The sequence below is a fragment of the Myxine glutinosa genome, chromosome 13 (genome assembly GCF_964187855.1).
Source record: "Myxine glutinosa chromosome 13, kmMyxGlut1.1, whole genome shotgun sequence".
NCBI classification, from domain to species: Eukaryota; Metazoa; Chordata; class Myxini; order Myxiniformes; family Myxinidae; genus Myxine; species Myxine glutinosa.
In genome coordinates, this window is record NC_136273.1 from 70491166 (window position 1) to 70508018 (window position 16853).

Here is a 16853-nt window from a genome sequence, read left to right on the forward strand (position 1 = left end):
CACACACACACACACACACACACACACACACACACACACACACACACACACACACACTTCGAGTGAGACCAATTATGGTTGATGAGCTTTGGGAATAAAGCTTCATATACAGTGGCCTGCAAAAGTATTCACACCCTAATGCCACATTTAGATGAACCAATACACAAACTGAGTATGGGAGCGGCAGAAAGGGTCATATTATTATCCTCTCTGGGGTAGATGGATTACTGTCGATGTAGGCTCGGGCCTCGAGAACGTCGGGGATGTGTTCAGTTACCAAGTTTTTTTGGAGAGAGCTCGCCAAGTGGTTTAAGCATTCAAGCAAGCACTCCATTTGAAATCATTGATAATTATGAACGGCCGTCTTGGCAAGCACTCTATGTAGCTGCTTGGTAACTGACCACACCCCGGGTTTCCTCCCTTTCAGTTAGTGTTAAACAGCAATAGCGACTGTTTCAAAAGGTAATCAATCATACTTGTGTGTGTGGTTAATAACTTTTTCTTTTTTTCTGGTAGGCTTGCCCCACGATAAGCTATTTATACACGTTAACACGGCGTTTGGTCAAGGAGGAAAACCCCTTGAGGTGAGGGGATATTATTAGCATTAATATTGTTTTGTAAGAACATTAATATGAATTTTTTTATCATCGGTGATGTTATTACCTCCGCAGCCGAAGGCGGGCGGAGGTTATGTTTTCACCACTGTCTGTCTGTCTATCTGGCTGTTTGTGAACAAGATATCTGAAAATGTTGTGGAGGGATTTGGATGAAACTTGGTCGGAAGGTTGGGTATGTGACAAGGAAAAATTGATTCAATATTGGTGTAGATTCGATTCCGAATTTGGATCAGATAATTTTTTACGTGATTTTTTCACCAATAAGTGATAGGGCTTAAACCAATATCTCAAAAAGTTATCGACGGATTCGGACAGAACTTGGTGGACTGGTTGGGTGGTGTGACAAGGCCAAATCAATTCAAATTTGGTGAAGATCCGAATACGGATCCGGATTAGAGAATATTTTAAGCGATTCTTCACCATTCAGTAATAGGCCCAAAAACGATATACTGTATTGCATGATATTTCAAAAAGTTATGGACAGATTATGACAAAACTTGGTGAATGAGATGGACAGGTGACAAGACAAGAACATATGGCAAGAACGAGCGGATTAGATTTTGGTTCAGGTCCAAATCCAGATTCGGCCCATCAGTGGGATACAAAACAAACTGTTGAGCCTGGCGGAGGTATGCCTTCTACCAAGTGCTGTTCTAGTTACTTCTATTTTTGAAAGTGACCATGAAAAATGCCACCATTACCTAACTTAACAGATATACACATTAACACAGACATACACATTAACACAGACATACACATGTTTTCCTTGACTGACACAATCTGTCAATTTCCCGACCCGGATCTCAGTCAACGGAGCATCTTCTCTTCTGGACTTGGTTATGACTAACTTCCCTGAAAATGTCTGCTGCTCTTCTTCTGCTCCAATCGGCTCATCTGATCATGTGCTTGTTAAAGTTGACATCTCTCTGACCATTCTCAGAGAGCCTCCTCAGCGTCGACGAGTCTGGCATTTCACTCAGGCCAACTGGCACGGTCTTCAAGCAGCCATCAATCATCTAGACTGGTCTCCCATCTCTACCACCTCTGACATAAACTCATCTTGGGAATTCTTCCAAAGTAAATTGCTCTCTCTCATGCACAGATTTATCCCATCTCGTCTTCAGTTGTCATACCCTTCCTCCCATCCATGGTACACTGAATCTTGTGGTGAGGCAGTTGCCCTGAAACAACTTGCCTTTGCCTCTTGGAAGGCTAATCCAACTGAAGGCAATCTCAGTTCCTTCCACCAAGCTCGGAACAAGTGTGTGTCTACCCTCAGGAGTGCCAGGAAGCACTATCTCTCCTCACTCAAGAATGAACTCTCAAACCTGTCTCCCTCTTCCAAATCCTGGTGGCGTCTGGTCAAATCTGTTTCTGGTGTTTGTTCCCCCTCCATCGCCCTCCCTCACCTCAAAGGGCCACACAGCTGACTCCGCACGTGAAAAAGCTGAATGCCTCAACTCTGTGTTTGCCTCAAAATCTTGTGTCCAAAACCCATCCCACTCTGTACCCACTGTACCCAGTCGTACCCAGCTGCTCCTGGACTCTGTGTCCTTTCCTACTGACAAGGTGGAAAAGTTTCTGTCAACCCTCGACTGATTCTGCAACTGGACCTGACGGCATCAGCCCACGGGTCCTAAAATCCTGTTCTTCCGCTCTTTCACTCCCTCTCTCTGTTCTCTTCACCCTCTCATTTGCTCAAGGTCATCTGCCATCTGCTGGGAAATCAGCCAACATCACCGCTTTACACAAAGAAGGTGCAAAAACAGATCCTAGCAACTACAGACCAATCAGCCTTCTCCCAATTATCAGCAAAGTCATGGAATCCATCATTGCTTCGGATATGAAATCTTTCCTCTTCTCCAATGGCTTGATCTCTGATCATCAATTTGGTTTCAGACCAGGTCACTCTACTCTGGACATGCTGCTTCTGCTGTCTCAACAATGGATGGAGGTCCTCAATGCCAAACAGGAAATTACAGCTGTCTCCCTTGACATATCACGTGCCTTCGATACGGTCTGGCACCCCGCTCTGCTCACCAAACTCTCCTCCTATGGTATCCATGGATATCTCCACGCATGGCTGGTGGACTTCCTCTCTAGTCGTAGTCAACGTGTGGCCCTGAATAGGTTTCTCTCATCTCCTCTTCCTGTTCAGGCTGGAGTTCCCCAAGGCAGTGTTCTGGGCCCTGAGCTTTTTCTGGTCTTCATCAATGATCTCTCTGACTCTCTTGAAAATCCTCTCTATCTCTTTGCTGATGACTCCACTCTCTGCCGCTCCATTCCTCATCCCTCAGAATGGCAGTCTGCAGCCTTCTCACTCTCTGCAGACCTGGACAAAATCACAGACTGGGCAATCAAGTGGAACATGTCTTTCAATCCTGACAAATCTCACACTCTTATGACGTCTCTCCGAAAAGACAGACTGGACACCCCTCCCATCCACTTTCTGAATAATCCTCTCCAAGAATTTCTGTCACTCAAGCTTTTGTGTCTCACTATCTGCCATGATCTTTCCTGGGAAAACCACATTTCAAATTTTGCCTCCAAAGCCAGTCGCCGACTGGGCATCCTCCGTCGTGCAAAGTCCTTCCTTGGCACACCTGAGCTCCTCACCACATACAAGGCTTTCATCTGCAGGTCAATGGAATACTGCTCTCCCCTCTGGGCTGGTGCTCCTGCCTCACACCTAGCTCGTCTTCACGCTGTTGAAACCAAAGCGTTCAGAATCATTGGAATCTCCCGCGATGAAGCTATCTCCGAGGGCCTTTCACTTACTCAACGCAGGCAGGTTGGTGGTCTTTCCGTCTTCTACCGACTCCTCTCTGGCCTTGCCTCCCCAGCTCTCTCTGGGCTCTGTCCCCCAAATATTCCTACAGGTCGCACAAGATCTGCATGCAACCCTCTTATGGTTAAACTGCCAAAATCAAGACTCTCTGCTCACCTTCACTCCTTCATTCCTCTTTTCTCCCACCTCTGGAACAAACTCCCTCACTCTCTTCAATCCCACTCCACCCTCCAGGTCTTTAAAACAGCTGTTCACCACCATCTCTTATCTTCCCCCATCCAAAACCTTGATCTCTTCTACCACCGCTAATTTCACCCCAAATCCACTTTTTTGAAATACCAACTTCTTTCCTGGAAGTCCTTGGTGTCTTTGTGTTTTATACTTCTCCCACCCCCCCTCCCCCACCCCCTTCCCACGTCTCCTCCCCCCAAGCCCTCTCCCTCCCACACATCTCCCAATGTCCCTGCTCTCAAATGCTGCGTTTGTGTGCTTCCCCTTGTCTCCCCAACTTGTCTACCGCTCCCCTTATTATATACTTTGTTTGTCTGTTTGATTTGCTTGTGTGATAAATGTTAGCTCTTTCACGAGTATACAAAAAAAAAAAAAAAATTCCCCAAGGTGGAAAACCCCATTGGGGAAGGGGTGAAATTAAGTCGCTACAACCTCTATCATGTGATTCTTTGTCCTGTAAACTTTGGTTAAGATTGGATAAGTAACGACCAAATACAGGGCGAGCCAGAAATATGGTCATTTTTAACACTTGTGTAAAGGTAATAAAAAGTTGTATTTAAAAACAAATTTTTACAAGAAAGTGAAGTACATAACATGCCATTTATTTGTGGAAAAGAACATTAGGAGATGCGCACCGTTTCGTCTGACACATTCCTCCAATCTAGGACGCCAATTATTCATGACGTTCTGCAACATGGCAATGTCAATATCATTGATTTCGCGTCTGATGTTTTCCTTAAGTTCATGAAGAGTTTGTGGACGGTTAACATACACTTTGTCCTTTAGATATGACCACAATAAATAATCACATGCAGTCAAATTGGGTGACCTCGCTGGCCATGGATTATCGCCGTTTCTGGAAATGACATGCTTTGGAAAGAGCACCCTTACAGTAGTCATGGACACTCTGGTGGTGTGGGAGGTTGCACCATGGGAGGTTGTTTAGTATGACTAGTACAGTGTTATGATGGGTGATGTGCAGTGTTAGGCCTCTGCCAGACTTAACGCTTTGCATTTATACCAAAACATTAATTTTTGGCTCATCTGACCAGAAAACGGTTCCCCCATTTGCCTGCAGTTTCATTAAGATGGTTTTTCACAAGCTTCATACGAGCTTTTAGATGCATCTTTTTCTGTAATGGAATTTCTTGCCACCTGTCCATAGAGGCCATCTTTGCGAAGGGAATAGGATATTGTTGATTGATTACCACTGACCCCCATCTCAGACATAGAGCCTTGCAGATCTTTCAAAATCATTGTTGGATTTACAGTTGCATCCCTAACCAGTTTCCTGCTTGCCCGGCTGCTGAGTTGGGATTGGTGACCTGATCTAGGTAGAGTCTGGTATGATACGATACGTCTTCCTCTTCTTAATGATGGATTTCACCGACTCAAAGGGATAATGAGTGATAATCAAAGGGATAAGGGATAATTATCAAAGGGATAATCAAACCCTGGTGTTGGGCTAGCGGCTAGAGTGCCGGCTTAGGATCCTAGGATCCTGGGTTCGAATCCCGGTCAATCGCTGAATTAACGCCAGGGGGGTCGACTCAGCCTGTCATCCTTCCGAGGTCGGCTATTGAGTACCAGTACACTGGTAATTCCCTGTTTGTCGTTAAAGGCGGCAAAAAGGGTTGGCGTCAGGAAGGGCATCCGGCCGTGAAACATTGCTTCAAAAAGGGGACCATAAAACAACAACCACGGTTCCCGAAAAAGGCCAACCCCCGCTTTGCGGGGAAAAATGGCCTCTAAAGGTGGTTATTTTATATATATTTAAAGGGATAATGAGTGACTTTGAAATCTTCTTATAACCTTCTCCTGAACGGTGCTTCTCCTACACTTTATATCTGACTTCTTTGGAAAGCTCTTTTGTCTTCACGTTGGCCTTGTTGGTTGACCAAGTGAGTTGCACCTTAAAACTATTTAGATAAGTGGGAGAACTATGGTGAAAATTTTGTGTCCATCAGACCAACAGTTGCAGAGAAAAAAAAATTCATACTGATCGGATGAAGCGTCGAAATATGACATCATAACAAAGGCACCGATGACATCATTAACATCTTATTCCCCATGGGGAGTACTTGACAATGAGCAATGTTTCAACTTTTTCCATTGAGCGGTTTGGGAGATATAGAGATGAGAAGTTTTTCCAAGATTGAGTATATACCACGTGACCTACGACATCATAATTATGAATAAAACAAGACCAAAGGTCTAACAGCGGCGTAGCCGGGCTTGTAAAATATTATAAACCACAAACACATATGATTAGCTTTATAAACAGTCGTCCATGCTGTCTATAGCATTAAACAAATACATTTTGAGGAATCCCGACATCCGTGAGGTACGTTTTACTTACAGAACTGAGTGAAGATCTACTGTAATCTATGTACCCCACAAGGGTTGGAGGTGTGCTCATTTACCAAGCAGCTAGCTAGCGCTTGCCAAGCCAGCCGTTCCTTAACAGTTTTGCATGGAGTGCTTGCTCAAATGCTTAAACCACTTGGCGATCTCTCCACAAGAAACTTGGTAAATGAACACACCCAATGTTCTTGAGACCTGACCATAGATCGACTGTAATCTATATACCCCAAAGAGGAATGACCCTTTCTGCCACTCCTGTAGTGAGTGGGTGTCCTTGTAAATTAAAATGTTTGTCTGTGGACTCAGCCGTCATAATGACATCATAGACGTAATGACGTCACGGACACAAAACTGATATATTTCAACTTCCAGTACATTTGCAGTCACTACGAAGGGATTAGTGTTACGATTAGATTTACTATAATATTAACGTTACATTATCATTATTTCGATGACCATTAAAAAACCGAGTTTAATTCCCTACTTCCTCGGTTATTAATATTAGTAAAGAACACCGCTCATCATTGATCATGAACCATACACCGCTTCAATCCATATAACTTTCCATTCACGACATTGGGATTAAAGTGTTATGGTTATATTTTCTATAATATTATTATTATTATTACGAAAACGATACTACTGAAACGATACACTACTGTATTAATAAACCTGGGCTTAATTTGTCCAAAGCGGTCTGAAGATGAGTCATAACGCCTAAGGCCCACACGTATGGACAACAACAACAGGCATTTTAAGGCCATTTTCCCTGCTAGAGCAGGGGTTAGCCTGTACCGTACCGTATTGTTGGAAGAGCTGTAACGTCCATGCTTTCGATATTTCATGATCATTTTAACAATCGGTTTGTTTGTGTTTCACACTGAAGGAATACGTAAAGGTAGAGCATGGCGATTGTGATATATGACAGGTTCGACGATATGTTCGGCATGAACGGCATATAAATCAAAATGGCGGAGTGTGGAGAGTCAACCGCATACGCCGTAATGACATCAGACGTAATCACATCAATCTGTCATGTGACCATATCCTCAGCTCTGATTGGTATACGTTTGAGGGGACATACATACATATGGACGGACAAACACTGTTCTCTACGGCTTTGCCCAATGGGCTACGCCGTAAAAATTATACAGGCGGAGGCACTCGTATGGTAAAATTTTGTGTAAATCGGACCAACGGTTGGCGAGAAAATGAATTTTAAAAATGCAGACACACACACCACGCATACGCACGCAATCAAATACCTAACCCTGCTTTTCGCTTTGCGAGCGCAGGGTAATAAGCTCAGGTGGCATTAAAATGTGAAAACTTTGGAGGGGTGGGGGGGGGGGGGGGGGGGGCGGGTCAATAATTTTTCAGGCCACAGTAGTTTACAGAAAATGGAGATAAACCCAAAAGTTGCATACTATAATCAATTGGATGGTTCTTCATCTTCATATGCCAAAAGTTATTTCAGGTAAAGAGCATTACCACAGTGGGGTAGCTTTTTGCTTTGACTTTTAATCCAATTTGCATAAAAACAAAATAAAGATAGTCACATTAGAGGGATTACAAAGCAATTCATCGCATGCACTAATATGACACGTACCGTTGCAATTGGTCCATTTACGTGGTACTCCAATGAAAAGACATCCCAGCCAGTATCCCCCTCAGACACCTTCAATAAGAAAATGAAATGGATTGTTAGAGGAAAATAAAAATTACAAAATGAAATTGGAATTAACCACTGATTTTGGCAATACTAAAAACTCACATTTAAGATAGGCCAACATTGAGGGTAGGTTCATTGATGACTAAGCTTGTGTGTTGGTGGGGGGAGGTCCAGTGGTGGATTGAAAAGAAGAATTAAATGAAAGGGGATTATGAGAAGGGTTAGAACACGTGGAGAGGAAAAGGGTAAGCAGAAAGAGGTACATATTTAGAGGGGAGGGGGATGCAGGGGATTTTGATTGCACAACATTCCAGGTTTTCTATGTTGTGCGCACACACGCGCACGCACGCACGCACGCACACACACACACACACACACACACACACACACACACACACACACACACACACACACACACACACACACACACACACACACACACACACACACACACACCTTCACTTTTTTCACATTTTGTTATGTTGCAGCCTTATGCTGAAATCGTTTAAATTCACTTTTTCCCTCATCAATTTACACTCAATACCCCATAATGACAAAGAGAAAACAGGATTTTAGAAAGTTTTGCAAATTTATTAAAAAGAAAAAATTGAAATATCACATTGAAATAAGTATTCATACCCTTTGCTATGACACTTGAAATTTAGCTCAGGTGCCTCCCATTTCTCTTGATCATCTTTGAGATGTTTCTACACCTTGATTGGAGTCCACCTGTGGTAAATTCAATTGATTGGACATGATTTGGAAAGGCACACACCTGTCTATATAAGGTCTGACAGCTGACAATGCATATCAGAGCAAAAACCAAGCCATGAGGTCGAAGGAACTGCCTGCAGAGCTCAGATACAGGATTGTGTCGAGGCACAGATCTGGGGAAGCCGACAAAAAAAATTCTGCTGCATTGAAGTTTCCCAAGAGCACAGCGGCCTCCATAATTCTTAAATGGAAGAAGTTTGGAACAACCAGGACTCTTCCTAGAGCTGGCCGCCCGGCCAAACTGAGCAATCGGGGGAGAAGGGCCTTGGTAAGAGAGGTGATCAAGACCCCGATGGTCACTCTGGCTGAGCTCCAGAGATCCTGTGTGGAGATGGGAGAAACTTCCAGAAGGACAACCATCACTGCAACACTCCCCCGATCTGGGCTTTATCGCAGAGTGGCCAGACGGAAGCTTCTCCTCAGTGAAAGACACATAAAAGCCAGCTTAGAGTTTGCAAAAAAGCACCTAAAGGACTCTTAGACTGTGGGAAACAAGATTCTGTGGTCTGATGAAACCAAGATTGACTGTTAAGCTTGTTAAGCTGAGTGTAGATTGACTGTTAAGCTGAGTGTAGATTGATGAGGGAAAAAATGAATTTAAACGATTTCAGCATAAGGCTGCAACATAACAAAATGTGAAAAAAGTGAAGGGGTCTGAATACTTTCTGAATGCACTGTATATAGAAAGGTGTGTTTCTTTCTAAGTCATGTCCAATCAATTGAATTGGCCAGAGGTGGACTCCAATGAAGTTATAAAGACATCTCAAGGATTATCAAAGGAAATTGGATGCACCTGAGCTCAATTTGGAGTGCCATAGCAAAGAGGTTGAATACTTACTGACCCAAGACATTTCAGATTTTCATTTTTAGTTTTTTTGTAAAAAATATATATATAAATAAAATTGACTGTCATTATGGGGTATTAAGTTCAGATCAGTGACAAAAAATCTCAATCTTTACGATTTCAAATTCAGGCTGTTATAACAAAATGTGAATGTCAAGGGGTGTGAATACTTTTTGAAGATACGGTACATATTTGTTTGTGAAAATAAATGGGTTTAAACTTGGTGGTTATACTCGGGGTGTGCATGGGAATGTTCTTCGACGTTGGGATAGCAACCATAGAGTTGCCCTCCCTTCGTTCCCATAGGAAACGGGTGTTTTTAGTTTGAAACAATAAGAGGCAGCTTTCATGTGATTGTCACCTCGAAAAGTCTCACATCCACCCTGCGGAGAACGTCTGTGCTGTCGAACTGTGCATTGGTGGCACGCACAGCAGTCTCCAAAATGCCCGTAAGGTTGTGTTGGTACAGGGAGGTCGCAGGACGCAGCAGCTCAGGCCTAGAGGACAAACAAAAACAGTTGGATAGGAGATTAAAAGGGCCCAGTGATGATTATGCTACCACCTAATAAATAAATTTTAAAAACCACCTTTAGAGGCCATTTCCCCTGCAAAGCGGGGGTTGGCCTTTCTCTGGAACCGTAGTTTTTTGTTGTTGTTGTTATTGGTCCTCTTTTTGAAGCAATGTTTTACGGCCGGATGCCCTTCCTGCCGCCAAACCTGTTTGTCGCCCTTATACGACACACAGGGAATTGCCAGTGAACTGGTACTCAAATTAGCCGACCTCGGAAGGATGACAGGCTGAGTCAACCCCCCTGGCGTTAATTCAGCGATCGACCGGGATTCGAACCCAGGATCCTAGGATCCTAAGCTGGCACCCTAGCCGCAACACCAACACCAGGCTTATGCTACCACCTAATGTGCAATAAAATTTAAGTCTGAGTATTACCTTTATCTCGGATTCACAGATCAATTATATTTCATCTATAGGGACCCAGAAAGTTCAATGGCACTTCTATTAACGAGTGCCATTTCTGAACTTGCCATTACTTTGTCAGTTTACGTCATAAAATCATAATTGTGGTATCAAATGTTAGGTATATGGACATGGTTTATTTTAACATATGACTTGGATGACTATAGACTCACATATGCACTTCAAACAAAAGTAAATGTAGAAATTTGATCATTTTTGTGACGCACCAGATATGTACGTGGGGTGCGGGCATATTTAGTCCAATAACTCGCATGAAATATTTCTGAAACATGACGATATTGATTTCAGAAGAACCAGCAGAAGCTAACCTTTCATTTGGTGCCTCATTTGTATTTATTACTGCTGTAATGAACCCACCAATTACCAAAGTATGAAATACGTAAATAGAGTGTGACGCGAATCGACCAGTCATGCTTTGAGGGTACCTCTAAATATTGTTCCAAAATGACAAGTTCGTCAAAACTTATGCAATGTCAACATTTGTTTTCATGTTCAGGATACTCTAGGGCAGGGGTGGCGAACCCGCGGCTCGCGAGCCGCATGCGGCTCTTAGCCAGCTCTTGTGCGGCTCGCGAAGGGCTGCTCTATCGGTGCATGTTTTTACATTTTAAAATGTATTTCTATTATAAAAACAAAATGCATTTGAATATTTCACTATACTGCCAATAAATTTGCCAATATTTTAAAAATAAAAGATAATTTTGTGGTAATGTGTTTGACAGAAATCTCCCACTAGTCATGCATGAGCCCAAACATGAAACACACTTTCGCGCGCAGACCCGGAAGTTTGTTAGCTAGGCTAGCACTAGCCCAGCGGCAGTGACCGAATCGCCATGGCAGAGTCAGGAAAACGTAAAGCTAAGCACAAATATGAAGAGGAGCACATGGCATTTTTGCCTGAATGGGAGGAATTGTATTTTTTTTACGGAACGAAATGGGAAACCCTTGTGCTTTATTTGCCAGAATGCACTGTCGCATTTTAAAGCTTCAAACCTGGAGCGCCATTTCACCTCACTCCATGATAATGTGGCCCGGGATTTTCCCAAAGGCAGTGAACTTCGCAAGCACAAGGAAAATGCATTGAAACGTCAGTCAGAGAAGCAGACTCAGTTTTTTCGGAAATTAGCGAAGCGCTCAGAGACGGTCACATTTGCATCATATCAGTTGGCATGGAACATTGCTCGAGCTAAAAAGCCATACAGTGAAGGGGAATTCGTGAAAACGTGTCTCAGAGATGTTGTTGCCATCCTCACTCCTGAAAATGACAGTTTGAAGCGTTCTGTGTCAGACCTGCAGCTGTCACGGCACACCGTTGAACAGAGAATATCAGATATTAACAACTCCATTGAAACAGTTGCATACGGATCTTGAAAAATGTCGGTATTTCAGCATTGCGTTGGATGAGTCTTGCGACATTCAAGATAAGCCACAGTTGGCAATATTTGTACGATCTGTGTCAGAAGACTGCACAATTAAGGAAGAGCTGCTTGACATTGTGCCGTTAAAAGATAGGACCTGCGATATCGACATGAAAGAGACACTCACGACTGTTGTTGAGAAGGCAAATTTGCAATTACCAAAACTAACAGCAATAGCCACAGACGGTGCACCAGCTATGTTGGGATCTGCAAATGGCCTTGTAGGGCTGTGTAAAGCTGACGACCGTTTCCCTGATTTTTGGACATTTCATTGCATCATCCATCAAGAGAACCAGGTGTCGAAGAAGCTGAACTTGGACCAAGTCATGAAACCCGTGCTAGAAATTGTGAATTTTATTCGCACTCATGCTCTCAAGCACAGACAGTTCAAAAACCTCATAGCTGAACTGGACAAAGACCTTCCCAATGATCTGCTTCTCCACTGCACTGTGAGATGCTCAAGAGGTAACATGCTTTCCCGTTTTTTGAACTTTTGGACCCAGTGAAGCTGTTTCTGGCAGAGAAACACAAGGACTATCCTGAGCTACATGACCCCCAGTGGATGTCAGATTTGGGGTTTCTGGACGACATGCTGCATCATCTGAACAAACTGAATCTAGATCTGCAAGGGAAGTTTAAAATGCTGCCTGACCTGGTGCAAAGTGTTTTCACATGTGTAAACAAACTCACGCTCTTCCAGACCCATCTTCAAAAGGGAGAGCTCACACATTTTCCCTCCTTGTTGAAGGCAAATGGAGAAGCAGCTGAGGTCACAAAAAGGAGCATTGAACGCTATGCAACACTGGTTTAAAATCTGCAGCAGAGTTTTGAGGACAGATTCTGCAACCTGAAGAAACAACAGCCACAGATCACATTCCTCATCAACCCTTTCACTGCTGAATTGGATTGTTTAAAAGCCCCCTGAGTGGCAGATGAAGCAGCATCCCAGTTGGAGATGATTGAACTTTCTGAGGATGACAGACTTAAATGTGTCTTGAGAGAAGGAACCACAGGCACAGAGTTTTGGAAAGTTGTGCCCACAGACAGATACCCCAGTGTCAAACAGGCTGCACTCAAGCTAATGTCAATGTTTGGATCAACTTAGGTCTGTGAATCAGTTTTTTCTACACTGAAGCAAGTGAAGTCAAGACATCGCTCTGTTCTTACGGACACACATGTGAAAGAGTTGCTCCGAGTGGCTACAACTGAGTACAAGCCAGACATGAAAATGATTGTGGAAAACAAAGACTACCAGGTGTCCCACTGAGGTAATAAACGACCTATGACAACTGTTAAGCTATGTATTATGATAATTATGACATAACCATAATACATATAATTATTAATTTTGTCATTATGCCTATAAGTTGCTGTTGTAGTGTGAGCATGCAGGTGTTGTGCGGCTCTTTGCAATGGTGTGAGGGTTTTTTTGGCTCTTTATGCTGGACTGGTTAGCCACCCCTGCTCTAGGGCATCAGAAAAATATAGTCAGAGGTTTGTGGGGGTGGGGTTGTAGGTGCAAGGTGAAATGGCATTGGGATTTGTGGAACTGGAGAAGGCCTATGACTCTGTCCTGAGGGATGGTGATGGTGACACTGAGATGGATGGAGGTGCCAGAAGCAGAAGTTAGGTTGGTGGAAGGGATGTACAAGGGAATTAAAAGAAGAGTTTTGGTTGGTTCTAGGATGGCAGAAGAGTTTCATATTTATCATGGTGATGGAGCTAGTAAGCAGGAAGGTAAACATGAAAGATATTCCGGGGAGGATATTGTATGTGGACGATCTGGCTATTGTGGTGGAGAGTGGGTGGGAGATGCAGAAAGTGCTAGGGGAGTGGAAGGAGGCATTTGAGAAACACAGGCTAAAAATGAGCATGGAGAATATGGTGATGTGGGTTGGGCAGCAGAGAAAATAAATGGATATCAGGTTAGAGGGGAAATAGATAAGACATAGAAATGGGTTTGAGTATCTGTGTGGGAACAATGACCAGTGATGGCAAGTCAGAGCCAGAGGTGAAGAGGAGGAATCACACGCGTGTGAATGTGTGTGTGAGAGTGGAGGGTGTAATGGCAGACAAAGATTTCAAGGAGATTGAAAGGAAAGGTTCTGAGGTATTGTGTAACGCTAGCCTACCTTTACCCTCTGGAGATGGTGGCACTGAAACAGAGAGACAACAACAGAGGCTGAAGGTTTGCGAGAACAACTGGGTCAGGAGGATTGCAGGAGTGAAGAGGGTGGGTCGAAGAAGAATGGATGGACTGAGGGAGGAGATTGGTGAAATGCTAGCTGAGATGGGCTGCACACTTGGTGTAGATGGGGGAAGAGAGAATGGCAAATAGAGCGGATATGTGGAGGGAACAAAGTAGGAGGAAATGCGGTAGACTGTGGTTGAGATGGGAGGATTGTGTTAAGAGGGATATAAGTAAGGTGGGGTGATTGGAGAGTGGAGAGAGTTGGCTGAGTACAGAAGGGAGTGGAGGGGTTTCTTGGTCAAGGGAGGGTAGAAGCTTGTACCATTGGACCTCACCCATTATAAAGGGAAAGGGAGGAGAAGGAGAAGAGCATGCCAATAAATCCAGGGGGAGAGACTGAGGCACAATATAAACCAGCATGCTTCATCGCTATTACTTCAGCAGGTCCATCAGGTGTCTGATGAAGTCCCCTTGTCCCAGCAGCAAGTAGCGTCGAAGTGCGCCGATGTGCTCCAAAATCTGGTAACGTGATGAAAGTATGTGCAGCAGATGCTTTGCCGTACACTCGTACGTGGACCTCACCCGCTCAGCACTCAGCAGCCAATCTCCATCTACAGACAGTGTAAGTGAATGAAGAACAAATTTCAATCAAAGTGGGAACTTATCTACTTGGTAGAAAAGTAAAAGCCCAAACAGCATCAACCATGTATATATTTATTATTATTATTATTAATATTATTTCAAATGTGTGGATCCGTGATCAAAGGTCACGATGATCTGTGTCCAGCGGTTTGCAGAGATTTTTACCATTACTGGAGCTTATGGCCACTTCCTCGAGCGTATTCTTTGACTTGGTATCCAGTGTCCGGTCCCCACACACATGATGAAGGAAATTGATGGATTTTCCAATCGACAACACCTGCAGACGACAGTTTATCAATCATTACGTTGTTGAGCAAGGAAACCATCACAAAATTCTCAATTCTGTGGTCACAATACCGATTTAAGTTTGATGTAGCACCCCGTGCAGAATGGGCAATGTGGCGTACCATGACAAATAAGTGTGGGTTCCATATGTTTGTGCAAGATGAATGAAGGAATTTGTTTGCAGGATGTAAACAAGCTTTATCCAAAATTACCTCCTCAAATTATTTAAAGCGGCAAGCACATCAAGCACCTAAACAAGCATCAATATAGCTGGTCGACGGCATGCCATCCCAAGTCTCCACGCCTCCCAGCTAAAGCAAGGTAGAAAGATGGCAAAAGTTCCACTGCGATTAACACTATCAAATTTTGAGTTAGAGATTAATTTTTTTCCCCGATTTCACCGCTTTGATCCCAAGTAGCCACCCGCTAGGCCTAGGGCATGAACACAGGGGTCAAATCCAAAACAATTGTTACATATTTCATGTCACCCAATATTGATTGCATATACAAAGTTTCATTTAAAAATGTTTAACAATGTGCCCATAATTAATTACATATTTTGGTAATCGACCTCTTCACCCCACCAAGCCTGCCGTTGTGCATTTTAGCCCTTGCCAAGCCTGCCGTTCCTTATCAGCGGTTTTGAATGGAGTGCTTGCTTGAATACCTAAGCCAATTGGCAAGCACTCTACAATAAATTTGGTGAATAACCCCCTCTCCCCCCCCCCCCACCCCCCCCCCCCCCTCCCCATGTTCTTGAGACCCGACCCTAGATCTACTGTAATCTATATATCCCAGAGAGGAATGGCCCTTCCTGCTGCTCCCGTGGGGCATGGGTGTAGTAGTTAGAATAAAAAGCTGATTGCAATATACCCCCGTTATTTTTGCAAAAAGCGTGGGGATAATGCATCAACTTGTACAGAGTTCTCGGGCAAAACAAATCAGACAAGCCTGAACTACTTTTCCGTACCTGGCGCGCTTGCTCTGTAGAGATGAATGAAGGAATCATGGGCTTGCGCAAAGAGTACTTGTCATGCCAAAGTCGCTCGGGCCGGACAGCTGGGTTGGCTGCCACGAAGAACTGCAGACAGAACGATGGCAGGTTGCATTGAAACAAGTAGAGACAATTGAATTGTGCTGTGTGTATTACAAAGAATTAGTGAAGTGAAAATAGAGAATAGTTCAAGACAGCAGAGAACAATGAGTGCAGGCTCTAAACATCCACCTCCTGGCAAGGATCATCCAACTCCCCCTCGATAATCCAATGTATGAGCAGTGCATGGAGTGGGGATGCCACACTGGAAAGCATGCGGCAGGAAAGGCGCTTCATCAAGGGATCGCCCGTCAACGTGTATGCATGAATCGCAGTTGCCAGCGCTCCTCCCTTACAGCCTGTTCAAAGCATCATCGTAAGTGGGTAATCAGGTAGGTTACAGTGTTCTAGGAAAGGATAAAGAAATATGAGGTACGAGTGACTGATGCAGGGTGTTCAACATCCTACCCTGGCAGTGATCCACAAGTGCCGCAAGCGTTTTGAGGCGCAGTCGCGGTTCATAGGTCCACACGAGGAGGCGCCTCATGGTTAGCTGCTCCTCGTGTCCGACTGTGACACCCTGGTCTTCTTCAACCTGCAGCTGAAAGGCCACGGACAGTAAAATAACGCGCTTGGTTGAACAATAAGAACCCCCCAAAAATATAATTTTTTCTGCTAATTTGTCCCAAAACAAGTCGGCCAGAGCAGGTGGGCAAATTGCAGTACCCAATCCCTGGAAGAGGTGCAAGTACCAAGACTTCTTAGGCATGTCTATTTGATGGAATGTGTCTTGAGCAGACAATATCAAGAAAATGGTCTCGAAGGATGGCTGATAGTATCCTCCGCAGAGCCAAGTCCATTATGAGCCACACAGAGCTCATTATGGAGTACAAGGTGTTCAGTCTAAGTACCAGAATATGGCTCACAACTCGAGGCTGGTGTACTTGCTTCCAGTCTTACTCCGATGGAGGCAGTCAAGTACAAGGCTTTTTGCATGGGA

General features: G+C 44.0%; 1 protein-coding gene across 2 annotated transcripts in view; it reads right to left on the reverse strand.

Moving 5' to 3' along the window:
• Positions 1 to 16853, reverse strand: part of TUBGCP3 (tubulin gamma complex component 3) — an 87808-nt gene that overhangs the window by 44211 nt on the left and 26744 nt on the right. For both annotated transcript variants that reach the window (XM_068134574.2, XM_068134575.2), the window contains exons 10-16: positions 16322 to 16454; positions 16046 to 16212; positions 15791 to 15901; positions 14701 to 14812; positions 14330 to 14504; positions 9652 to 9787; positions 7610 to 7678 (exon numbers count right to left, since the gene is read on the reverse strand). In XM_068134574.2, coding sequence (XP_067990675.1) covers positions 7610 to 7678; positions 9652 to 9787; positions 14330 to 14504; positions 14701 to 14812; positions 15791 to 15901; positions 16046 to 16212; positions 16322 to 16454 — 903 coding nt within the window. The remainder of the gene's footprint in view (positions 1 to 7609; positions 7679 to 9651; positions 9788 to 14329; positions 14505 to 14700; positions 14813 to 15790; positions 15902 to 16045; positions 16213 to 16321; positions 16455 to 16853) is intronic.